This window comes from Andrena cerasifolii, chromosome 7 (genome assembly GCF_050908995.1).
Source record: "Andrena cerasifolii isolate SP2316 chromosome 7, iyAndCera1_principal, whole genome shotgun sequence".
Classification (NCBI taxonomy): Eukaryota; Metazoa; Arthropoda; class Insecta; order Hymenoptera; family Andrenidae; genus Andrena; species Andrena cerasifolii.
The window spans coordinates 3,406,301-3,433,222 of record NC_135124.1 but is presented as its reverse complement, the minus strand read 5'-3'; the positions used below and the strand labels follow the sequence as shown (position 1 = coordinate 3,433,222).

The window sequence follows — 26,922 nt, the reverse complement described above, 5'->3', positions numbered from 1 at the left end:
ATCTGGTGAAAAGCATGTTTTTCTAAGACGCCATTATTTCTATAATTTCTTGAATTTCGCAAGTTTCGCGTGTCATGCATTCGACAGGAAATATATTAAAGAATCATAATATTAGTCAGTTTTTAATATTCAGACACTGGTGGAATGGAAATTACTACCGCCAGAATGTCATGAACGTCGCGGCATGGATACGAATGACACCGTATTCTTTTTTCAAACATGAACGAAACTCTTCTTTTTTCAAATTTACTGTATGTTCTTTTACATACCTACTATAAAGTTCATTTCAATTCGGCTCATAGTTTTGTATAATGAATTCCGAAATATGTCCTCTGTTTCTCAAATGTGTCCTTGTAATCTCTTAAATCGAGGCTTAACCGCGTTGTCGAAATGATGTGTGCAGAAAATGTCCATCGTCAAGCATTTTACAGATGGCATTGATACTGAAAGTATGATGCACGGCACAAAATCGATGCGCCAAGGAACTGATCTCGGGAATTCGAAGGCTTGACATATTTAATAACTTAATTGTCGAGTTCAGGAAAGTATTGTCATACTCTCTTTTCGCGCATTATACTCGGCCATGTCTTTGAGTTTCTCCAGTCCTTCTTGAAGGGAGAACTTCTTTCTGGCCACGGCATGAAGAATCTCTCTGGTATCGTCGGTGGCAGCTGTTTGCAGGTGATTGACCCAACCGAGCTCGTACCACAATTTAATAAAGAATGAACTGCAACCAGTTGCATATTGGCCAAATTCGCTGCTCTTCCAGTCCCAAGGTACCATGTAATGATACGATGGCCAGTAGGACTTCGTTATGAAGAACATGCTTATGCTGTTCCGTGATAGGCTGAAATTTTTCACAGAAGATTAATATGACGTTTTACGCTGGCTCCGTTTTATTCTATTTGCATTAAAATGCTATTTTTCAAATAGTTTTAATTATACAAATAAATTTTTAATGCCATGTTAATGCGATGTTTGGTTCAAAGTTTAGTATACCGCGTGCAGTTGAAATGGGACGTATTTTCTGTTTTGTTGAAGATAAGAAAAGAATGAGGAAGAAAAAAGTTGAATGCTATAACAATGTCTACCTTTCTACGATTTTCATTTCTTCATAAACGGCAAAGCACAATTGCATGCTTTTTTGTTAAATATAACCACATGGTGTTCTTTAGATAAGTGAATTCTTCTTACGCTTCAGTAATAAGCAGAAAATGTTAAGTTAGTGTGTTCAAAAGATGAATACTTCACTAGATATTTCGAATTTATTAAGAAGCTGCGGTATTCCAAACAAAAATATTATTTAATATATGTAGGGGAGACCGGGGCTAGTTGACTAACGAGGTTAGTTGACTAATTCCCTTTAATTGTTGTATTAGGTTATAAATTATGCTGCGATTCGCGACATTGAAGCATATGAATGACCAGCTTGCCATTTAATGTGTCACCGTAACAAAAACTTGCGTGTTCTATCAGTGAGAATGAAAAATCTAAAAAGGTCTACTAAGTATTGCTTGATGTTTTTTCATCAATATTTTAACGTGATACATTGACTATAATTTAGGGTATTTTATTTTATCCGGTGCGTGGAGGTTTTATACGTACAACCCTTAACATGTTGACAATGTCGGATGGGGTTACTTGACTAGGCACAGGAATACCACTAAAAATTGCACTTTTTGTCCCCAAGATGCAGTCGAGGCAAAGAGGAAGGTACATAGAATAATTTCGAAACGAATGCAAGAAACAACAAAATTTCGATCGCTCTTTTGTGCATAGAGGTCGATATTTTTATTGTACGAAAAAAGTAACATTTAACAAGAAGATTAATTAACAACCATAGAAAGTGATAATAATGTGATACAAAAATGTGTTTCAAAATTATACATACTCTAACTTATGTGCAAAACAAAACCAGGGCAGGTATTCATAGTCGCTACTTAAGCAAATGCTTAAGCATTCAGCATACTTTACTAGCTACTAGGGTAGTAGAGGATGCCGCATGTTTAAGCATTTGCTTAAGAATAAATAGCTACTATGAATACCGGCCCTAGTGTATTGTGCGCAAAGGAGAATTGTTATTGATGTCGAGCGTACCAGAAGAGCTGTAATACAGATTACAGATTTGTCTCGAAAGAAGATGCGGTGTAAGACCGAGAGCCTTTTCGGTTTGCCATTACTGTCTTATCGTGTAGAATTGGAGAGACAGCGAATGGGCGAGCGGGGCGCTCACAAGTCCCTCTCGCTCATTAGCCGTGGCAACAGCTAAAGTAGAGGGAATAGTAATCACCTTTTTTTTTAAGCCAGAAACCCTGCCCATCTTTCGAGATACTACTGTACTGTTGCTACATATCAGCAACAACCTACAACAGGTACCCGCACACCCCTATCTACAATACGTTGGCCAACTTTGCATCCGCAAGAACTTCCAGTAACTGAAACATGTTCACTCTTCGTTTTGTATAACAGTACACAAACAAAATAATTGATAGTGTGATGTGGCGAAAGTGTAACTGCGTTTTAAGTAGAATACTGTTCACGGAATCCAGGTATTTGCGATAATTGATAGATCAAGAACAGTAGTATAGTAAAGTGAGTTCTAATCCAAATTTGAGTTTTGTATTCCATACACGTTCAGAGTGGTACGATAGACGTTCAATACACGTTCGGAGTGGTACGATAGACGTTCAATAGACGTTCAGAGTGGTACGATAGACGTTCAATACGCGTTCAGAGTGGTACGACAGACGTTCAATACACGTTCAATGCAGATCAGTGCGGTACGATAGAAGTTCAATGCGCGTTCAGAGTGGTATGATAGACGTTACATACACGTTCAGAGTGGTACGATAGACGTTCAATACACGTTCAGAGTGGTACGACAGACGTTCAATACACGTTCAATGCAGATCAGTGCGGTACGATAGAAGTTCAATACGCGTTCAGAGTGGTATGGTAGACGTTACATACACGTTCAGAGTGGTACGATAGACGTTCAATACACGTTCGGAGTGGTACGATAGACGTTCAATACACGTTCAGAGTGGTACGATAGACGTTCAATACGCGTTCAGAGTGGTACGACAGACGTTCAATACACGTTCAATGCAGATCAGTGCGGTACGATAGAAGTTCAATACGCGTTCAGAGTGGTATGGTAGACGTTACATACACGTTCAGAGTGGTACGATAGACGTTCAATACACGTTCGGAGTGGTACGATAGACGTTCAATACACGTTCAGAGTGGTACGATAGACGTTCAATACACGTTCAGAGTGGTACGACAGACGTTCAATACACGTTCAATGCAGATCAGTGCGGTACGATAGAAGTTCAATACGCGTTCAGAGTGGTATGATAAACGTTCAAGACACGTCCATAGTGGTACGATAGACGTTCAATACACGTTCAATGCAGTTCGGTGTGGTACGGTAGAAGTTCAATGCGCGTTCAGAGTGGTATGATAGACGTTACATACACGTTCAGAGTGGTACGATGGACGTTCAATACACGTTCAGAGTGGTACGATAGACGTTCAATACACGTTCGGAGTGGTACGATAGACGTTCAAAACACGTTCAGAGTGGTACGATATACGTTCAACACACGTTCCGAGTGGTACGACAGACGTTCAATACACGTTCAGAGTGGTACGATAGACGTTCAATACACGTTCGGAGTGGTACGATAGACGTTCAATACACGTTCAGATTGGTACGATAGACGTTCAATGCAGATCAGTGCGGTACGATAGACGTTCAATACGCGTTCAGAGTGGTACGACAGACGTTCAATACACGTTCAATGCAGTTCGGTGTGGTACGGTAGAAGTTCAATGCGCGTTCAGAGTGGTATGATAGATGTTCAAGACACGTTCAATGCAGATCAGTGCGGTACGATAGAAGTTCAATACGCGTTCAGAGTGGTATGATAGACGTTACATACACGTTCAGAGCGGTACGATAGACGTTCAATACACGTTCAGAGTGATACGACAGACGTTCAATACACGTTCAATGCAGTTCGGTGTGGTACGGTAGAAGTTCAATGCGCGTTCAGAGTGGTATGATAGACGTTACATACACGTTCAGAGTGGTACGATAGACGTTCAATACACGTTCAGAGTGGTACGATACACGTTCAATACACGTTCGGAGTGGTACGATAGACGTTCAATACACGTTCAGATTGGTACGATAGACGTTCAATGCAGATCAGTGCGGTACGATAGAAGTTCAATACGCGTTCAGAGTGGTATGATAGACGTTACATACACGTTCAGAGTGGTATGATAGACGTTCAATACACGTTCAGAGTGGTACGACAGACGTTCAATACACGTTCAATGCAGTTCGGTGTGGTACGGTAGAAGTTCAATGCGCGTTCAGAGTGGTATGATAGACGTTACATACACGTTCAGAGTGGTACGATAGACGTTCAATACACGTTCAGAGTGGTACGATAGACGTTCAATACACGTTCGGAGTGGTACGATAGACGTTCAATACACGTTCGGAGTGGTACGATAGACGTTCAATACACGTTCAGAGTGGTACGACAGACGTTCAATACACGTTCAATGCAGATCAGTGCGGTACGATAGAAGTTCAATACGCGTTCAGAGTGGTATGATAGACGTTCAAGACACGTTCAATGCAGATCAGTGCGGTACGATAGAAGTTCAATACGCGTTCAGAGTGGTATGATAGACGTTACATACACGTTCAGAGTGGTACGATAGACGTTCAATACACGTTCAGAGTGGTACGATAGACGTTCAATACACGTTCGGAGTGGTACGATAGACGTTCAATACACGTTCGGAGTGGTACGATAGACGTTCAATACACGTTCAGAGTGGTACGACAGACGTTCAATACACGTTCAATGCAGATCAGTGCGGTACGATAGAAGTTCAATACGCGTTCAGAGTGGTACGACAGACGTTCAAGACACGTTCAATGCAGATCAGTGCGGTACGATAGAAGTTCAATACGCGTTCAGAGTGGTATGATAGACGTTACATACACGTTCAGAGTGGTACGATAGACGTTCAATACACGTTCAGAGTGGTACGATAGACGTTCAATACACGTTCGGAGTGGTACGATAGACGTTCAATACACGTTCAGATTGGTACGACAGACGTTCAATACACGTTCAGAGTGGTACGACAGACGTTCAATACACGTTCAATGCAGATCAGTGCTGTACGATAGAAGTTCAATACGCGTTCAGAGTGGTATGATAGACGTTCAAGACACGTCCATAGTGGTACGATAGACGTTCAATACACGTTCAATGCAGTTCGGTGTGGTACGGTAGAAGTTCAATGCGCGTTCAGAGTGGTATGATAGACGTTACATACACGTTCAGAGTGGTACGATGGACGTTCAATACACGTTCGGAGTGGTACGATAGACGTTCAATACACGTTCAGAGTGGTACGATAGACGTTCAATACACTTTCAGAGTGGTACGACAGACGTTCAATACACGTTCAGAGTGGTACGACAGACGTTCAATACACGTTCAGAGTGGTACGACAGACGTTCAATACACGTTCAATGCAGTTCGGTGTGGTACGGTAGAAGTTCAATGCGCGTTCAGAGTGGTATGATAGACGTTACATACACGTTCAGAGTGGTACGATAGACGTTCAATACACGTTCAGAGTGGTACGATAGACGTTCAATACACCATACTACTTTTGACTGGTATATTGAACGTCTATCGTACCACTTTGAACGTGTATTGAACGTCTATCGTACCACTCTGAACGTGTATTGAATGCAAAACTCAAATTTGGGTTAGAACTCTCTTTACCATACTACTAAGAACGTGTTGCCATTTGAAACTCAAAGTCACCAAACTTATTTAAGTGGTCAGCATAATATCGTGAAGCTTGTTGTACTAGATAAGATTGACTTAATTAAGGAAAAAAGGCTAATGATGCAACTTCAATGCGTCGAAACTGTGACCGACGTGCATTTAAAATTTTGTTACGAACTAATCATAAGACATAGGTAGATGGTTATCTTCAGTGGAATATTCTGGGATCCTGTCAGTAATAAGTGCATCAAAATGTGACGTATAGCCTGTCCTGCCGTTAAAGATTTTCGAGGCATATCTGCAAACGCTGGCATTTTACCCACAAATCCCTTTTCTGTAATTATTTTGCTGAATAACTGTCATCTGAAGAAGAGAAAAATGAAACATAACAATTATTCTTTGCATTCAACATATTACGTTTTGTTTTAGACGCAAATTAGAGTACATTTCTAAACACAGTTCTGTGAATATCTGCAGCGTCAATTTATCACTTTCTACGGTTGTTAATTAATCTGTTTCACGTGACTTTTATCGATTAAATAGCGTTCAAATTGTTGCATTCCATCCATATATTTGAGAATTATGATCATTTGAAGTCAACAACTTCCAACTTGGACTCAAGTCCTCTTTAACTGTTTTTTTTTTACAACTTCCCCATCCTATTTCACGTAAGTAATGATGCTTTTATAATTTCCTGGGACGTATAGAATTTTCCCTTATTGAAATTTTATATATCGGAAGACTTTTGCGGTCAAATTATAGACTTCGAGAGGGGCGACGAACTGGCGACTTGCGAGCCACACAGAGGTCTCGCTCCTAAGTACATAACTGATATTGCTGATGGTGGGAGAACTCTGAGATGGTGGGGGCTGACTGAAAGTGGGGCTTGCGCGGCTCCCGGCGAAAAAGAAGTTCGTCACCCCTGTTCTGTGACACTACCCAATGCAAATCAGTTCTACGGAAAGATGCTTAAATTAATATGAAAAATATGAAATATAATGGATATCTAATTATTTGGAACACGAAACGAACCTATTGTGCATACGTTGTCATGTAAATACTATCAGGTATCTATACAGCTTTATGACACTGCCGGGTTTCAAGAATTTATAGTAGCGACTTAAAGATAACTTTGGTTTATTTCATTTGGCATGCACACCGCCTTTGTCAATAACGACAGTACCATGGCTTTTTGGCATTTTAAAGAAGATTATATACAACAAATTAAGCATATCTGAAATGGCTATTAACTCAGTTGTTACACTGCCCCAGACTAGTAATGCGCTGTTCACCAGCCATGACACGTTCACCGTGATCGCGAATCGTAGAATCCCGGTGATCAGCACTGTTAATGCCATTGATTCGTCCCAATACTCCAGTGGTGCGTTCAGCGGTAATAGTAATCCAAATATTCCAAATAGTAGCCAGTAGAATCTGAGAATACGAGAAATAAGGGAAAATCACATATGTAGTTGGTTAAAGGTCTATTTACACACATGAGTGACGTGTCGGTTCAGTATCAGTGACATCCGGTAGATGTCGGGACGACACACTTCTTCGTCACGGATTCGTACAGTTCTCCGAGTAATGCTCACCAATATGGCTCGCTTTTCGGAGAATAACTTGGCAATGATTATCAGAATTTTGGATGAAGAAGAAGAAAATCGGAGGAAAAAAGTATTTAATACTTTTTCTCCGATTTTCTTCTTCTTCATCCAAAATTCTGATAATAATTTTTCTCCGATTTTCTTCTTCTTCATCCAAAATTCTGATAATCATGGCCAAGTTATTCTCCGAAAAGCGAGCCATATTGGTGAGCATTATTCGAGAACTGTACGAATATAGAAATACATAGGTATGGGAACTGTATTGACGCATAACTGGTATGTTGTTTGTCAATCATTTCTAATTAAAAAAATGTGAAAAACTATGAACATCATTATGTAAACTTTTAAAAAATCGAGAAAGAACAATAATGACGCGCTAGTGGCACAGCAAGAATATCGTTATCAATGAATTTTAAATTCACGGCATGGATACTGAACTGAAACTGAAGAACAAATCGTGATACTGAACCGGATATGTTTGGACGTGTCCATTTGAAATTTGAACCTACGATAACGATATTTTTCGTCCCTAACAGACAAAATTTCACGATACTGAGCGAGCATATGACTGACTTGTATAAATCGACTTTAAAGGGTTGAAAACAAATACAGCAGACCCTACTAAATCTCGATAAAAATTGCGCTGATTTCAAAGAATTTTAATTCTATAATTTTGTTTAATTGTAATTATTGAATAGAGAAATGTTCTTAAATGTCAACCCAGTTGTAGGGTTTTGTTTATTTTTAGCTGCTGCACGAAAAAATGATAATAAGTTTTTTGTTTTAAAATTGAATAAAATTATTGTTGTGTTTTAACGTTAAAATTTACTTTACTGTGTTATAGTAAGGAATGTATCCCCACATTTTGTATGAGATACAGTCTCGTATAACCCAGAATGTACAGACGTACAGACAGTGAATTTGAATCCGTCTGTCTCTCTACCGGTCTGAAATAATACAAATGTATTAAAAACAAATCAAAGCAGTGTAAAATATTGGCAGGGCAAACAATGCAATTTCAAGTAGATATTGCGAGACAAATTAAAAAATACAAGTTGTTGCTATAATCGTAAACATAATGTTAAGTAATTGTGGGAGAGGTCGGGGGTGGCAGTGATTGGTCGAGAATGTTAAAACAAGAATCGCGAATGTTGTTAAAACACCAGTGATCTACAGTGAGTTAAAAAAGTCTATATCCTTAAAACTTAGTTTGGCATAAATCTTTATTGCTGAGAGAGAGTGAAGTTATTGAAAATACGTGCAGTGCTACTCATCATTAAGGAGCAAAGGACATTCATTTGTTCTAACTTGTTTTTACTTATTTTATTTTTTCAAAAATTATTTTCATTTTACAGTTTTCTTTGTTTTCCTTATAAAATTCAATTATCAAATAAATATGTTTGAAGTTGAAGTATCCAAAGTTGTTACAATTGAAATATAACAATTTACAAAAGATATTCGAATATATTGTGCTGATAAAGTTTCAAAAAGTAAAATAATTTTTTGCTGTTAAAATCATGAGTGCCTTATAATTTTATTACGCAGCATACATGCTCAGTTTATTCTGTAACAAGTGAGCAGCATTAGCTTATATTGAAGGCTGGTTCTGCCCACGGCCGCGGGTAGCGCTGTACCACCCGGACGCAGATTTGTTCCCCTGTTTTTCCGTTTCCGCTTTACGATTACTTACGTTGTACTTAATATATGTTCTTTTATTCCACTATTTCACTATTCTATCATTAAATATTGACTGCGCGAAGTGTTGTTGTGATTAATAAATGTAAATTAAATAATCTGGGAAGCGTTTACACATCTACGTCCGAGTTAAAATTAGATAACTCTGAAGGCCTACTATTTAGGTATAAAAGAGTATTTGTACAGATCCCCAGCGGCGGATTTAAGAAAAAAGGCCTAGGTTTCTAACGGGCCCCACTGTTGGGGGAAAATGAAGAGGTAGTTTACTAAAAGCGGGTTAGGCATATTAGTGTAGAAAAAAATATAGTATTTGGTTAAAAATCATAATTTTTTGAAGATGGGGCCCTAGGGGGTCCTTCTGAGCAGGGGCCCATTTTTCGGGAAAATGAAGAGGTAGTTTACTAAAAACGGGGTAAGTGTAGTAGCACGAAAAAAATGTAGTGTTTGAATACCTATACCTAATCATAATTTTTTGGGGGGTCATAAGGCCCTGTGGGGCGTTCAGTGCAGGGGCCTAGGCGGCAACTGTTCATCAGCCGCCCTGTTAAATTCGCCCCTGCCGATCCCGCTCTCTCTCAAGTCCGCCTTCAACTACCGATTCCTATGTACATATACTTATTTCGCCGCACCACCTAACATCCCCAAGTCTTAGGCAGGTTCTACTAGGTAAGCCTTACTGATGAGTAGTCCACTAGCAAGTCCAGGATGGAACGCACACTTCTTTCCTGTTCTACCTTCAACTTCACATCTAAGTGAGATCACACTATCTTTTCTCCTTAAAACTTTTTTAATTCACTGTGGGTATAAATAAATCAAATCTTACTCCTTTTGTATCGTAACAAATCTATCTTCATCGAGGTCCCGCATGTCTATCGCAATTTTCGCTTGTTCGTAGTCAACATTTGGCGACAGAAAATTGCTCGCATAGTGGCTATACCAAAATCCCTTTTTATGATTGTACGGATCCTTGTCTGTTCCATAATACTTATGATGAAGTCTGTGATACAGCACCCAGTCGTATATCGGACCCTGTAAGCATACAGTACAATGAATCATTTTGTCACTTTTGCTAAAAATATTATATTTTTGTTAATTTTTAGGTATACCAAATCGTAAACATTTTTCGTTCTGGCAATAAGTTATAGGTACACATTAATTTATTCTGCCCACAAAAATGTAATTAAAACTGTATACAGTAGATAAAAAAAATCGTACGATCGACGTCCCCCATAAATTCTATAATCGGTCCAACGAGACGTATCCGTAGAAGTCTTACCCCGGGTCCACACCAAGGGGAACACGAACAAAAACATTGCTCGCGAACGTTTTCGTCTGTTTTCGTCGTGTCCACACCGCCGCGAACACGAACGAAACCCAGCGTACGAACTTTCCCGAGGATGTTCGCGTCGGTAGGAACGCAGCGGACGAAGATTTCTGACGATACATGGCGATCCGCATCCCTTTCCATTGTGGGACTGCTCCTGAACTGGCGACCCTCTACGACCATCCGCCGGCAGGGACTTCACAGCAGGGATCCGAACCGCCGCGTAACCCTATCCCTTACCCGGTTAACCAAGGAAGGTTTCTGTAACCCATACTAACCGCGAGGGAACGGTTCGTAAATTCTAGAAACAACCAAAGTAACCGGGTTAACCCGCTACGAGCGGGTTACTAGTAAAATAAGACAGTCTAGCCTAGACTAGACAGTCAGTTAAGGCAACTCAGTGATATGTGAATCTACAGGCAATACATATTCAGATCAAATGAAACCACAGTGTTTAAAATATACGAGTATATAATCAATGCAGGATTGATTAATTTGAGAGGGTTGTTAGAAACGGAATTTATACTTTATTTCTTAAACTTCAAGAATTACTCAGCACCAATATCTTTTAGCACCAATATCTTCTACAGCCGTGTACTCGTTTCGCCTTATACTTATAGCTTCCATTGTTTAATGTTTACTAGTGTGACGTCCCACTATTTTTCGCGCGTCCTAATTAGAGTCTTCCCTAGAAACCACTACACGATTCCGTCACTATCCCTAAAAACTCAACTCTAACCTCTTCACCAAGCATTGGGCCATTCAGAAGATGTACCTTAGCGGTCCCCATCTCGCGATGGTCAAGTATGGAATCCCCTTCCCCTCTTCGCCCTGCGAGGCACGATCAACTCCTCCCTCGCATCGAAATCTAAACAAGCCCCTCGTCCCAAAAACCCTCCTAAATCAAGAGCGCGCCTCACTCCCCAAAACCCCTCTTAAATCGAGACCACGTCTCACCCCCTCTCTAAAACCCACCAAATCAAAGGCAGTCTTACCCCTTTCCAAACAAAACACCCAAAATCCATCCATTGGGTTAGGTACCCCCTTTTCGGAGCCCCAAATAAGAACCGCTGATATTCTATTGCGCCGCATATTTTGCCCATGAGTCATGTTACATTTCAGTTATATAACGCATAGTTTGCACATGACTCATGGTGCATACCGCACATACAGTATTTCCTCGTTGAGGGCTCGCTGGTCGGGACCGGTGATGAGCCCATATCGTGAACAGAGCTCTAATACGTGCGATCGTTTCTCGCTTCTTTCTGGCCGAAGGAGGGAGCGAGATGGAACACTTCGCGTGCGCGGCGAGCGCTCACATGGAATCGTGACTGCTCGACGCATGCGCGCCACGATCAGATAGCCAGGCACGGCACGAGCCTTTTTTGCGCCCTTTAGTATAATACATTTATTTGAGATTATTGATGATCTTATTCCGAATTTTTATTCGTAGTTTAAAACAGTTGCAGTATCCTAGAATTTGTAGTATTTCATTTAAAAGTTCATTTTCTAGAATACCAACAATGAAAAGACCATTTTGTGCCCCTTGTCAACCTTACGCCCTAGGCAGTTGCTTAATTTTTCAAAGTAAACTCATAAATAATCTCAAATAAATGTATTATAATAAAGGGCGCAATTTGATAAGTTCGCCTAGGGTGCAAAAAAGACTGGAGGCGGGCCTGCGTTAAGATTTTGCGAAAGCGGTTTTCGTGCTCACGGTATAGTCCATTGAAATTAGGATCTGTCTTCGGAATAAATCCCACCAAGCTAAATTTTGGTATGAGCCTTTATTTGGTCGTCTTAAACAATATGTCAAAAGTCCCCATCGATCCGACCGCTGCTAACAATTTTACAGACAGTAAATTACGGACAGTGGCTCGTGTCCAGACTCTTAAGCCTCGTGGCCACTAGCAATAAACTTGCGACATTTATTGCGCAAGAAACTTGCATTAGTGTTTACACTACAGCAATTTCTTTACGCAAGTTCTTGCCTGCAAGTAGTTGCCAGAAAAATCTTGCAGAAGATATGTCCCGCGTGTCTACACCACGGTGTAATAGACAGGTGTTTCGACTCTGTACCTTTTACTTTGGAATAGAGCCCACCGGGGGTAGTCTTCTTTGCGCCGCACACATGAGGCCCACCTTATATCGCACGGAATACGTCAACGCGTGCTTTTTTGATCTTATACTTTCAGTCTATATTATTATTATTATTATTATTATTTCTAATGTTGTTGTTGTTATAATAAACGGGAATAGTCCCATAGTTTACATAAAGCATACAACAATTGAGCTTACATCGTCTACACAAAGCGTAACCTAATATACAGGAGAAACTTTTAACTTCCTACTGTAAATAATATAGTGTGTGTGAATGTAAAAAATGTGTAGGTGATTTATTTAAGAAATCTGTGGTGTGAATAAATGTTTCTCGTTTATCCACAAGGATTTTTTTAAAAAATATGCACATATACAGTAATCTGCACCTATAACAATTATTATTGATATCAATTAGGGAAAACTCGATACAAGAATCGGTTCTGGAACCTTTGTTGTAAAATGTGCGAACAGTTGCGTGACCATTGCCACAGAATGTCCAGAACGCTCCGTAACCATTGCCAGAGAATGTCCGGCACCTTCCGTGACCATTGCCAGAGAATGCCCTGAACGCTCCGTGAGCATTGCCAGAGAATGCCCTGAACGCTCCATAAGCGTTGCCAGAGAATGCCCTGAACGCTCCGTGAAGCTTGCAGGAAGGTTCCATGTGCAATGTTCCACCGGAACATTGCTGGAATGTTCTAGGAAGGTTCCTATGTCCGTACCGAGGCAACATTCCACGCAACCCTCAGGGAACCTTCCTGCAAGCTTCGGGCAACGGAGTGTGCTGTATGGGACTTTCCAACTTGTCCCGGGTATTAGTATTGGTTGGGGCTAGATTAGTGCGGAGGGCGCGTAAAGCATGATAGCGAACTGATGTGAGTTTAGAGATTTGAACGAGAAACTTGCGGATGCCCGTCAACACCCCGACTCATATCGGTTCGCCACCACGCTTTACGCGCCCGCGCGCGGGCGCGCGCCCCCCGCTGTTCTAGCCCCAACCAATACTGATACCCGAGACAAGTTGGAAAGTAGAATGCGTTGCGTCGGAATAAGTCAAAAGAAGTTTTTCGCAAATATCTCGCAAACGAAGGTCAGCATCGTCATTTGTTTTGTCCCATGCTGGCGCATACGCTGCCACGGACGCGTACTGTAGGTAGGTATACGGCAGAATACATTGTGTAGTAACAGTAGTTTTTCGCGAATATCTCAGATACAAAGATCGAGCGGCGGTAACATGTATAACAAAAAATTGTTCAGAATCGTATCCCCGACAACATATTCAAAAATCATTGAAATCGGCGAGGATGGAAAACTTCTAATTAATTACCTCGTCTTGAGTTTCAATTTCAGCGTCGAATAAATTTTTTAAGACTAACTGTAACTGTAACGTTAACTTTATTTGACGGTGTATTCAGCGTCGAATAATTTTCTGGCGAGCGTTCGAGGGCATTTAGACGTTGAGGCATGGCGCTCGCGTTACAATGTAGTACCGCCCAATGACGAAAATTGAAATCTTCATAATTTTTATCCCACCGTTCTGAAAATAGAACCAATGGATTGTTGAAGTCTTCCTGGCGAAAATAAGCCTAAGCACGACCTATATAATCGAACTAGTTGTAACAATAATATGTATCACTATTCAGGATAGTATATTAAAATTGGATACTGTTAAAACTTGTGCCGTTTATGTCGTGCTTAGTCTTATTTTCGCCAGGAAGACACATGATACATTTGTAACGCGCGCGCCAGGCCTCAACACCTCAACGCCCCAGTTCTCGACGCGGCTCAAACGCTCTCCAGAAAATTATTCGACGCTTAATACACCGTCGAATAAAGTTAAAGTTACAGTTACAGTTAAAGTTAAAAAATTTATTCGACGCTGGAGTTGAAACTCTCGACGAATAAAACAATTAACTTTATTCGTCAAATAAAAAAATTAACTTTGTTAACCCGAGTTAGCTTTATTCGACACATGACGAATAATTTTTTAATTTTTATTCGTTATTCGAAATTTTATTTAAATAAAAATTTCCCCATCTCTGAATACAGCAGACGCAGATGACCATTGTGAAAATTCAAATGAAAATGCGGACCCGGAAAATTCACAACGTTCAAGAAAACGTCGACAGCGTTCACAACCTCATCCTTCTAATACTTCGGCCAACCGCTTATGTGATCCTAAAAGAACAGCACAAATACACCAAGCTTTGGCAAAACTGATAGTAATGAACCAGTTACCTCTTTTATTTTGTTCAAGAATTGGTCTTCAAAATTTCATGAGTGTTGTTGACCCAAACTATAAACCTTGCAAAGAAGAAGCGATAAAAAAGGGAAATTTTAACAATTTTAAAAAGAACGATTGAAGACAAAATAAAACAAAATCTTAGTGCTGCTAAAAGCGTAGTTTGCACGGCTGGTCTTCGTTATCACAAGAATCGTACATTACGGTAAATTCACATATTATTAATTCTGAATGGCGAAAAATCTCGTACACTTTAACCACGCATGAAGCAGAGAAAAGACATACAGTTAATGTTAATGAGCGAAACGAGCCTAAAGCTTGCTCTGTGTACTGAGGTTTTCAGGAAACCTAATACCAACGGTGTTATTGGGGTAGAAAGGGGGGGAGGAACCACTGCGAAGGGGGCACATACGTAGATGTTCTGTATGGCAGACTTGGAAAAACCCCTCCTTCACCACTTAAGGATCATCAGGAGGGAAGAACGTCCCAGAGGGAAGTGACCCATTTGGCCGTTGCGCCTGCAGTCTTAAACCAAAGTATCAGACTGGAGACGCATCGTTACCAGTGGGGACCACGAAGAGGCTGGGTCACCAGCGCGAAGCTCGTTCTTCATGCGGGCCCGTATCGTTATACGAGAGTTTGGCAGTAGTTTAACTACTATTGCGAGATGAGAAAAAACAAGACTACCCCCAAGCTGAAATGTCACACGGGCAAGGGGAATCGCCCGTTCGCGTCAAAGTAGCCCCTCCAACACAGTTCATCCCGTGACGAGGAACGCGAACGAAACCAATCGCAACAATCCGCGGATATGGACAGCCGCTAAGAACCGAAAAGTAGGACTTCTTGAAGGGGATAAGGTGGAGCGAGCGGGCGAGTCCCCTTGCCCCTGTGACATTTCAGCTTGGCGGTAGTCTTGTTTCTTCTCATCTCGCAATAGTACTGCCTACCGTTGTGGCATGATCCATCCACGGATGAATCGCCCGCGCTGCCTCAACGGTAATTACCTGTGTGGGTTGCGTTTCTCTTGTTAGATGTCTGTTGATTTCCTGTAGGTCGTCTGTGGTTGAATGTTGATACTGTTGAATGCGTTGGCTTAGTGGTGATGTCCTATTTCCTCTTCCCAGCTTCCCATGACATGTGTTGCGAAAGTCGTGAAGTGATTGAAGATTTCCTTTCTTGTGAGACCACCGAGTTCACATGGCTACTGAAGATCGTTATTTCTTAGGCAGCTGATTGGGTTTCTACGCTCCTCCAGATAAGTGGAATAGGATGTGGTTTATTGAGTCCGCTTTGCCACACGTGCAAGTGTCCGAAGTTAGGATACAGCGCTTAGCTAGGTAGTCCCTGATTTTACCGTGTCCAGAGAGAAACTGTGTGGTGTGGAACGTCAAGTTTATCCATGGGGACGACAGTCTTCTCGTGATATTATTGAAGAATTCCTAGGTGATTCTTCCTGTGCTTGACTGGTCCCACTCCGATTGCCATTTGTCCAAGATGTGATTCCTAATTCTCTCTTTGATTTCTGTTTCGCTGTACTCCTCTGCATTTCCTGGTGGTACGACGTTTAGATCCCGATTTTGATAAGCTTCTCCTCTCATTACGTGGTATAGTGTTTTTTGTCTATTAAAAGTAATTCTATCGGAATTTCCGCCGCTAGGATTCTGAGTGCATCTTTTGATCTTGTGTGATAAGCTTTTATTACTCTCAGGAGCGCATGTCGTTGAGCTTGCATTATTTTTCGGGTGTGGTGTACATTCATTTTTTCACACCAGCCAGCAGCTGCTTAAGTTATGATGGGTATGAATATTCCTTTGTACAAAGTTCCTACACATCAGGAGCTGGGCCCTATCCTTACCACTTCTGGCTCACTCATGTTCTGCGAAGGCGAGAGCGAGATGGAACGAGAGCAAGAAAGAAACGGGAAAGTGGTGGGGATGCTTCGCTGCGTGTTACGTACCTCACGGGCACCGAATCCCCACCGCGCGACGAGCAGGCCCAGCCCGAGGGAGAGCGAGAACGTAGAGAAAAGGAGCACCGAGGCAGGCAAGCGGTATGGTGGGAGAATACCCCTCACGAAACTCACCAGCCAATATATCTGAAAACGAGTTTAGGTCGTCGTTGAGGGGTTAAAAAATTCTTTATTCTTCATCGTTTTGATATAGTAGTGACATTGGTGGATTCCTCATGTTTCTCCAATGCAAATCATACCAACTGTCATGTAAATCGGACTATTTTTAACGAAGTTGGCTTGAAATTGTGCAAATCAATTCCTCATGTAATTTCTCACTTCTTAATGGGTATTCCAACCCCTTCCAGGGTCGAAAGCCATAACACTCGGTGACGTATCGCGGGGCGTTGTTTGCACCATGTGGTGCCGAGTAGCATCTGTGTGAGTAGCGTTAAGGTGGAATCAGACGGCTTGTGAATCGGCGATCTTTGCGCGCGAATCGCCAAGCCGACTCGCTGAACCTGGGCGAGCCGAGCAATCTTGCCGATACACGCGCCGTCTGACCGGTCATGCATCGCCGACTCGCGCTCGCCAAGCCGAATCACCGTCAGGACAATAATTAACAGCTCGCCATTCTGTAGAGTGTAGACTGTTTGCAGTGTTCGCACACAGTTTGTAGACAGTGTAGACCAATACGGCCTGTCCTTTGTCTTCTGTTGAAATGGCAAATGAGGGGCAATGTCTGCGGACAGCCGTGTAAAGCGTGCAACACAGTTGTCCGATCAACAGGTGGTCGAATAAAAAAGTTTTGTCAGCGTTACAGCCAGTCTAAAGCCTCGTTCAGATTAGTCAAGTTACTTGACTTCACGTCGCTTGAATTCAATTTGACGTCATTTTAGATATCTACTTGCTTCAAGTTATCTTAAAAGTAACTCGAAGACACCTGACACTACTGAACCCAAACTTGAAGTTAGTATAAGTGCTTGAATTCAAGCAACTTGAAGTCAAGTAACTTGAATAATGCGATCGAGACTTTATAGAAGCAGGAAATTTGCACGAAATTTAGTATTTTTCCTTTCTATTTTCGAACCACCTTTTTGTAATAAAATTTCAAATTCATTTTCTGACATTCCTACGAAGTTCCCAAACCCAGAGCTGTGTTCTAAACATATTGTTAGTTCTCGGAGGACATTGTTTCTACATATAATAACCTTCAATTAAGGGTGTACGTATCTAGAAATGTTTAACATTTTTCTGATCTTTCCTATTCCGTAGATTCTAAAGATATATCCTGTGTTGGATTCCGTAGCAGGGAGTCGAGTACAACACGTTAATTACTTCTAAGTCTCACAAGAGGTTTTCATTTTTAAAGTTTTAACTGGCGTGTTTGACAGAGGTTCCGCTCTTAGATGCTAGAATGGTCTGCCCTCCGGATCTTGGGACTAGGTTATATATACAGGAGTTGTGAAAGAAGGGATAAGGATGACGTGGAAAGAACTATAGAAAGCGCAAGGGTCTAGTCAGGATGCGCTAGCGTGTATTTAGGATGTTTGTGGTGTATATCTAGCTGGCATCCAAGACCTGCAAAAACGCAGCAGCAACCTCGCACAACGACATGGTTGGAGGCACTAAAACAGGCTTGGGAATTAAGTGATCTTTTCGGCCGAGTTTCAGAAGCAACGCCCTCTTTCTCCCGCCGCGCGTCTTGGCCCCGGCTGCTTGGAGCGCCTCAGGCCCGTACCATATGAACTCCGCGTGACGCATTTGGGCGACATTGTATCTGTGATGCCAGATCGGGGACGGGTTCCCTCGAGAATTTCCCCCACCTCGCGCACACTACGCCGGAGCTGCGTGTCCGTGAGTCAGCTCCGAAGCGCCGAGCTCACGGACACGCTGCTGCGGCGTAGTATGCGCGAGGTGGGGGAAATTCTCGAGGGAACCCGTCCCCGATCTAGCATCACAGCATTGCATCAATAGGTTTCCACATCGTCCCAGAGAGCACGATTGTCGATACGCTTTTGTTTTGTCAACGCACAACGCGCGGTTCACGTGGTGTGCACCCGAGGTGACTCGAGCACTGGGGCCGTCGCGGGGGGCAAGACGTGCGGCAGGAGGAAGAGGGCGTTGCTTCTGAAACTCGGCCGAAAAGATCACTTAATTCCCAAGCCTGCACTAAAATATCAATATGGATATGGACACGCGACATTGTATTCGACACAATTTAACGGTCCGCGTACAATTTCGCGGTCAATGTATACAGACTGTTTGCAGAGAATGTCTGTAAAGGTGGAATCAGATGGCGTGTGAATCGGCGAGCTTGTTCGGCTCGTCCAGGCTCCGCAAGTCGGCTTGGCGAGCACGACTCGCCCATCCACGCGCCGTCTGATCGGTCATGGCTCGCTGACTCGCGCTCGCCAAGCCGACTTGCCGAGCCTGGACGAGCCGAGCAAGCTCGCCGATTCACATGCCGTCTGATTCCACCTTTACAAGAGAATCTCCCTGTATATTTGTTGTGAATAAGTATGCAGTGTTCTCGCGTCAAGTATTAATTTGTCAAAATGAGATATAATTGCTTTGTAAAACTCTTTGAAGAAGAGAATTTATTTCGCTCGCTTAGATGATAATATGATTATGTGTTTAATATTTTGCATGTAAATAGGTAAACAGAATTAATATTAATAGGTATTTCTTTGCACATTAATTCCGTCGTCGCTCTACGACCAAATTATTATTTCGCGTTTTATTTCTACTACTAAAGCTATTTTTTTTTTAAGTTAATTCTTTAACTAACTTTCTGACAAGATAACACTATTTAACTAATCGAAATTTTGATTAATAATGGTCAATTTATATCACCTTCGTCAGGATAACGATCCGATTTGGCAGGTTTGATCCTCTCACGATGGAAAATCGTTAGGCGTTCGACGAGCACTTCTTTATTGTTAAAGTGTTAAAGTTTAAAAAAAGAAACAGCCATTTAACTATGTCGTAAATAACCATTGTAAAAATGCTATTTTTTAACGTCTACCACTCCTTAAGTTTCAATAACAAACGTCTAGCAACATATTTTTATAACTTACAATTATGTTATTAATTACCGCACAAAAAATCAGCCAATAAAAAGTAACGTATCTTTGCGCTTTTGCACTTTTAAGATACGCCCCCTCCCGTCGTCTTACTAAAGCCCGACTGCCAGACGATGGTTTCCATTATCGTCAGTACACATGATTTCATAAAATAGGAATTATTTTCATTTAAATATGACATAGGAAAAATATTCACTCGCTCTTGGACTATAAACCTTGTAGGGGTGATTTGATTCTACAGGCCAAATAACGCGAAAATATAGAATAATTTTTTTTTATATCTCGCTTTGGATTAGAAACAAATTGTCTTTGAATTTCAGGCAAATGCGCAATGCAACAAAGTGTGTACGGTTTTAGGAGTCTAAAGGTCTGCGCACACATATCCGTTCTGTGTCAGTTCCGTGTCAGCTCCGTGGTCTTAAGAGGTATCGGTTGCTTGTTTTGGAATGGAGCAGCGCACACTTGTCAGTTCCGTGAAATTCGACGGTCTCTACGTACCCGTCAGTTCCGGGCCGTGAGGATCAGTGTTAAAAAATATCGTTTGCGTGCTTTACAATGGAGCAGCGCACACTTGTCCGTGACAGGGCTGTCAGCAGATGTCAGTGTAGAACCCTTATCTGTTCAGTGAAACTAAAATTTGGTTACCAACGATATTTGGGCTGAGGGAGTTAAAGGAAAATATAATACAACTTTAACACCACACTCTTTTTAATATAAAAACGAAGATGTACGTGAAATACACAAGCGAAGGAATCGTACAATCACAGATAGACACGACGCGAGACGTTACCTCTAAGGGTAGGTAAGAGTCAGAGAGTGAATGAGGGCGCGCGTCACCTCTGGAGTCTATTTATACAGCCCTCTCAGAGGGACGTGTCCCTCAAGCGACGTCGAAAACGGGCGGCAAATTCCGGCGCGGAAAGCGCGTCCCCGCGCTGGAAAAACCCCGACCTGGGCGAGCCTGGCTGCCAGATGCATACGTGGCCATAGCCTCACTCACCCAGGGCCACGGGGGAAAACCCAAGCATACCGAAAAGTCGCGTCTCCAATATGGAGGCGAAGTAGTGAACAAACCGCTACAGGGCATTTGGACTGACGGAGTCCTGAAATCACGGAAAGGTGAAAGGGACGACCTTTTTTTATGACCGTGAAAGGTTCTCGGGTCGAAGCTCTCGCACCACGCGCTTCGGGGGTCCTAGACCCTAGAGTCATAAAAATTCTCGTACCGCGATACTGATTTTGTCTACCCCGCAAACTTCGGCCGCACGATACTTTTTGTCTGAAGTCGACAGATGAAACGTGGAAACGAGCGAACTCTCTCACACGGCGCGGGGCGAGACACATATCGCGATAGGTGCCTGTCATTTGTTCTTCAATAAAAAATATTTTCTCGTGCCCCACACATTTTTGGACAAAATATGTCTCTGAAAGAATGAAGGAGATTGAAGCGTTATCTATTTGGATTTTACACAAAAGATGTAGTAAAAAACAAGCGAAGAGGAAGCTTTGGGTTTATCCCATAAACAGCATTAGACATGAAAAGGGAACTTTTCATGAATTAGGTATTTCATGAACTTCTAAAATCTAAATTACTCGCGATGAGCACCAATACACTTGCTGGAGGGACATAGGAACAAAAGGGGTAGTTCAAATTGGGTGCGGATCCCTTATCGATTAGAGTATATAAAAATACACGCGCTCAAGTATCAAAACAAAAGGTTGCGCGACGTATTGGCTACAAGAAAAGATGGGCCATAAGGCGGAGACATGAAGAGGCGGAAACTCGCGTCTGCAAGGAACGCAGGTCCGATTGGTTTAAATATAATGACATCCCTATGGCCAGTCTTTTCTTGCACCCAATCGTCGCGCGTCCTTCTGTTTTGATATTCGCGCGCGTGTATATACTCGAGCGATAAGGGATTTGAAGGGACCTCGCGCGCGCAAACTACAGTATTTCCTCGTTACGGGCTCGGTTTGGTGTACACGATACGGACTTTTTGCTATCCCCAGCACTTCTGTCTCACTCTTGTCCGGCGAATGCGAGAGCGAGATGGAACGAGAGCGAGCGAGAGGCACTGAAAGCGAGCGAGGACGGTACGAGACCGACGACGCGTTGATGTTTTGTCTCGCTCCGTCTTTCGGACGCCTGACACTCTGTCCTTTGCGTGCGCGACGGGTGTGCGCGATGGTCGCAAGCGCTTACCGTGAGCCGGGCCTGCGTCAAGATTTTGCGAAGCGGTTTTCGTGCCCACGGTAAGCGCTTGCGACCATCGCGCATGCCCGTCGCGCACGCAGTGTTCCATCTCGCTCCCCCCCTTCGGCCACAAAGAAGCGAGAAACGAACACTCGGAATTAGGGCTCTGTTCACGAAACGGGCTCAACGCCGGTCCCGACCAGCGAGCCGTTAACGAGAAAATACTGTACCTGTTCCCGGGTCCCTACGCGAAGTGCGTTGGCCCTCGTCGCGAGTAATTGCGTGTAATTTTTTAATACAATAGCCTGTCGATGAGATTGTATAGATTAAAATGTACTTTTACATTAATAATTAGCAGTGGATTGCTGATGTCGAGGAAAGCACCGATTTACAGGAAACCAGATGTTTTACTATGTACCAGCATTGGAGTAAAACTTACTTAAATCTACCTACTTAAGGGATTTTTAAATTTTCATTACAGGTACAGGCAAAAATGTGGAAAAGCGACCTTCATTATTTTCTTCGCTATTCCGACCAATTGCGATTTTTTTCAAAACAACGAAATACGCCACTTAGGAACCTAATACTTCTAGCTTCTAAAAAAAAATCACGTCGTTTGGACCAATTTTAAAAATGTTATTCTGTTTTGAAGGGTGTACGAATACTTTTGTCACCTACTGACTGAAAGAACTGTACAGCAGGCTTGCAGAAACGGCTGTATTGGGACTGACCGGGCCAGAGCGGGCCTCCTACACAGTTGTCAGTGAAATTAGGGACACCGCACGGACACGGAACGGATACGGAACTGACACGGAACGGATATGTGTGTGCAGACCTTAAAGGGAACGCGGAGGTAAGCGGAACGGCCTACGGAAAGCGCTACGGATTCCCCTTATCTTCGCGTGCCCCTATAGGCTGCCGTTCCATTGGGCGGCTGGCGACTGCGCCACTAGTGCAAGGGAGACGCAGATACATATTTCTCCCTTACACTAGTAGTGCAGTGACCAGCCGCCTATTGGAACGGCAGCCTTTTAGGCGCCCAAACGTGCACTTCGGTTCACGCGTACTAGGCCGAAATTGAAAGTCAATTTTCTTGAAAACGAAGCGCGATATTAAGAAATTTTATTTTATATTTTCGTCTGCTTTTGGCCTGCAGAATTACCCCCCAAAAGGTTTACCAACTGTAGTGAAACACCCTGTGCACGTATCTATTGGACGCCCAAACATAGATTTGCCAAATATAATCTTGCCCTTGCAACGAAGGCAATGGAACGCGATCGTTTCGTGTAGACTCCCATCTGAATGTTTCACTGACATAATGAGTTCAAGATACTTACCACTCCTGCAAGGGTGTGAGCCATCATGAGGAAAAACCTGAGTGGCCATGATGCCTTAAACGTCGCATGTGCCCACAATCTGTGGGCGCCTACAGTCACGCCGAGGCAACCGACGGATGTAATGAGAATCGCTGAAACAATTGTTAGTTCAGCTTTGAAAATAACATTATTATTAGTTAGAATATTTACATGACTATGGCGCTCATTCTATTATTGTAATTGCAATTTTGTAAAATATTAGAGAAACAAGTGAAATTGGTTGCAATGATAAGTTACTGAGTTTCTCAACACTTATATTTTTTCGAATGAATGACAATACAGTGAGATATTGATAAATACTTAAAAGGGGGAGCTACGAATTGTAGTGTCCGAATTTTGTAACCAGCTTTTTTAGATGTATGGGGGACACCCATGGCAACTTCAGAAACTACAAAAAAGCAAGTCTCTTTCGTTTTTGAGAAATAAAATTTGAAAAATGCGAAAATTCAATCTTATATGTCGGTCATGTAAATTCAACTCTTGCCACAAAAAATTAAAAAAAAAAATAAAAACCGACTCAAAATAAAAAATAATAATAAAAATGCACTGAAAAGTAAAAAGTAATTTTTTCCTTCATTTAATCTACGATTCTCAATTTTTTAAGTCGGCGCCAAATTTACACATCGGTTCCCTACCATGCTTTACGCGCCCGCGAGCAGGCCCCCCCCCCCCCCGCACTAACCTAGGCCCAACTAACAGTAATACCCGGGACATGTTGGAAAGTGGAATGCGTTGCGTCAGAATAAATCAACAGAAGTTTTTCGCAAATATCTCGGAAACGAAGGTCGTGCGGCGGTAACATGTATAGGAAAAAGTTGTTCAGAATCTTGATCTTGATAACATATCCAAAAATTATTGAAATCGGTGAGGACAGAAAACTTCTAAACAATTACCAAATTATTTTTTACTGTTCAGTGCATTTTAATTATTATTTATTTATTTTTTTTAAGGCGAGTTTTATTTTTTTACATTTTTTTATTTTATTAGTTTTTTATTTATTCGTGTAATATATAATATATATTATAATATAAATATAATATTAGAACGTAGAGGGGACACGATTCCGAGCGATCGTTTTCGCTCCTTTCTTACCGACGGCGAGTGCGAGATGGAACGAGAGCGAATCAGAGGGACTGAAAGCGAGCGAGAAACGGTACGAGAAAGACGACGCGTCGATATTTTGTCTCGCTTTGTTTTTCGGACGCCGGATACTCCGTCCTTTGCCAGCCCGTGCATGCAAAGTATTAAAATGTACTGATTTCTTATTTTTTTGTCTAACTTGAAAACTACTGGACCGATTTTGATAATTCTTTCTCCATGAGCTAAGTTGGTCGCAGCCAAACGAAATGCAGTAAGTTTCACCAAAATCGGTTCAGTAGTTACGGAGAAATTCGCGGACAAACATAATACGTATAACATACATTCAAACACCTCGAAATGAGAACCTCTTTTTTTTAAGTCGGTTAAAAACAGTGCAACGCAGGCGGTAGCAGGCCGGGTTTGAGTCCTGTAACAGCGGCTTTCTTTTATTTTTCCGTTTATTTCGTTCTAGGGGTCGTCCTTAAATTACGTACGGCGTTGGGGGGGGGGGGGCGAATTTCTTACGTTTTCTTACAAGGGGAGGAGAGAGAGTGAGGTAGCGTCTTACGTAATATTTTATTAACCTAATTTTCAATATAAAATTTTTTAAAAAATTTAATAACTGAAAAAATGCAATGTAAAAAATATTACGAAAGGAGGTGTGGGAGGGTGTTGGAATATAAAATCTTACGAATTATTATACTTAGGGAGGGAGGAGGTAAGAAATCGCCAAGATTACACTTACGTAAGTTAAGGACGGCCTCTTATTCATTATCTTGTTTTCATAAAAACACTCTTCTCTCTATACTTGGCGTTGCTATGAAATATTACAGGTAGGTGTCGATCAGTGCGAGTTCAAATAGTGCGATATTCGATTTGGTGCAAATTATAAAATGATACCTGGTCTGGGTTAAAAAATCATTTAATGTCAGGTTCGCGAGACTTCTTTCATTCGGTACAATTGTGGAAGCAATTAGTCTTTTGTGACTTCGACAGAGTTTTGGGGGTTTAGCATCACATATACGAAGATATGAAGAAGCAGAAGAAAGTGCAATGAACACTGTTAAAATACTTTTAAAAATAATAAACATGTTTATGCCATTATAATAATTTAATAAAATACGTATGAAAAGGTGTATTTAAAACATTTTATTATATGTATTCTTCAAATTAGAACCAATTGCTGTATTTCGAGTACCCAAATAGTGCGAATTCGAATAACGCGATCAATTTCTGGCATTTATTACTCGCACTAATTGTGACCTACCTGTATATAATATTTTAATATTGATTTTTATCGGGAAAAAATGAATGTAACTGAACGAAGCCTAGATTTATAAAATGTTCCTGGTGTAGAGGGATCGTACGTACGTTTATCATGTTTTTACGTAGCCTATCACCTGCAAGTGTGTCCGATGTTTGAGCAAAAATAAGAAACAGTTAAATATATGTTTATCGTTAATTTTTCTCAGTTCCTATTTTTCCTAAGTGAAAGAAATACTAAAATATTGCATAGTGTGTTGCAGAAATCCGAGTATATGAGAAATATGTTTTATTGAGAAAAGAAAGAGGAAACAAAATAAATGGAAAAACCTCACAACTCAAAAGTAGCTGATTACAAAATTTGGGCCACAGTCTGTACTCTGAATTTAACTTATTCTATAATCGATTTCAGTAGGATCAATAAACCTTTGCAAAGCCTATAAGTGGACTCAAAATTCACCATAGAAAACATAATAGTACCAAAACGTATAAAGCCTCTTACTAAAGAACACAGTCGGCCACTTTGCGGAAGTGAGTAGCAACCAAGTAGCATAGAGTCCAAGAACGTGAAGGTGAATGTACCACAGTACCGCCGCCCATTTTATATCCTGTTTTTTCACGGGCTTCGTCTGTTCGGTCGACATCCTGGTATCACGAAATAAAACAAAATTACGTTTGAGTATTTCCGGCGAATGAGACGCAATCGACAGGCACCTGATACTCGACTAAACGCGATCGTACGTGTCACTCATTTCCTTGTATTTCATTCGCATACCTACTGTTCTAAAGCTTCTAAAAAGACCCTTTGTTTCATATAACACTTCAATTAACAAACGCGAGTTATATTTGCCCGTGGAGCAATTTTAGAGACGGAATATCGGGAAAGAAAATGCTTCAATTCGAAGCCTGTCTACGTAGCTGAGGATATCGTGGAAACAGAACGGTATTTGAAAGACAAAGCAGTGCGACTGTAATAAATCAAACAGGCTTCAAACAAACGTTTGTTCAACTCTACCTGAGTCTTCGTGGCACGAAACGCGCTGCAGGAGTATACGGGAAGAACTACTTAAACGACTGTCCCTCTCGACCCATGTCGATTGACGTCGTAGCCTTTGTTGGAATTTCATTATCATCCTACATTTTACACAGTCATTTCCTTTCTTGTCAATCGAA

The 26,922-nt window shown here is 41.6% G+C and overlaps 1 protein-coding gene and 1 long non-coding RNA gene across 5 annotated transcripts in view; one reads left to right on the top strand and one right to left on the bottom strand.

Annotated features, from left to right (window-relative positions):
• Positions 1-26,922, top strand: part of LOC143371694 (uncharacterized) — a 174,783-nt gene that overhangs the window by 139,075 nt on the left and 8,786 nt on the right. The gene's annotated exons all lie outside the window — the stretch shown is intronic.
• On the bottom strand, positions 267-26,922 carry LOC143371665 (acyl-CoA Delta-9 desaturase-like). Of its 4 annotated transcripts, none has more exons than XM_076817120.1 (6): positions 26,765-26,922; positions 26,252-26,394; positions 23,368-23,498; positions 9,960-10,165; positions 7,086-7,268; positions 267-847 (listed from the first exon to the last, which is right to left on the bottom strand). In XM_076817120.1, the coding sequence occupies exons 2-6, from the start codon at positions 26,391-26,393 to the stop codon at positions 538-540; spliced, it is 972 nt and encodes a 323-aa protein (XP_076673235.1). In that variant the 5' UTR covers position 26,394; positions 26,765-26,922; the 3' UTR covers positions 267-537. The 4 variants fall into 4 exon arrangements, with proteins under 4 accessions (XP_076673235.1, XP_076673234.1, XP_076673236.1 ...); XM_076817119.1 differs by lacking the exon at positions 26,765-26,922 and adding an exon at positions 26,529-26,751; XM_076817121.1 differs by lacking the exon at positions 26,765-26,922 and adding an exon at positions 26,464-26,486.

Bases quoted from the DNA above. Each gene is read 5' to 3' on its own strand.
- LOC143371665 (XM_076817119.1), bottom strand. From the start codon at position 26,563: ATGAAACAAAGGGTCTTTTTAGAAGCTTTAGAACA. The intron at 26,395-26,528 runs GTAGGTATGCGA...TCGTGATACCAG, and splicing joins TTTTTAGAAGCTTTAGAACA to GATGTCGACCGAACAGACGA. The intron at 23,499-26,251 runs GTAAGAGGCTTT...CAATTGTTTCAG, and splicing joins GTGGCCGACTGTGTTCTTTA to CGATTCTCATTACATCCGTC.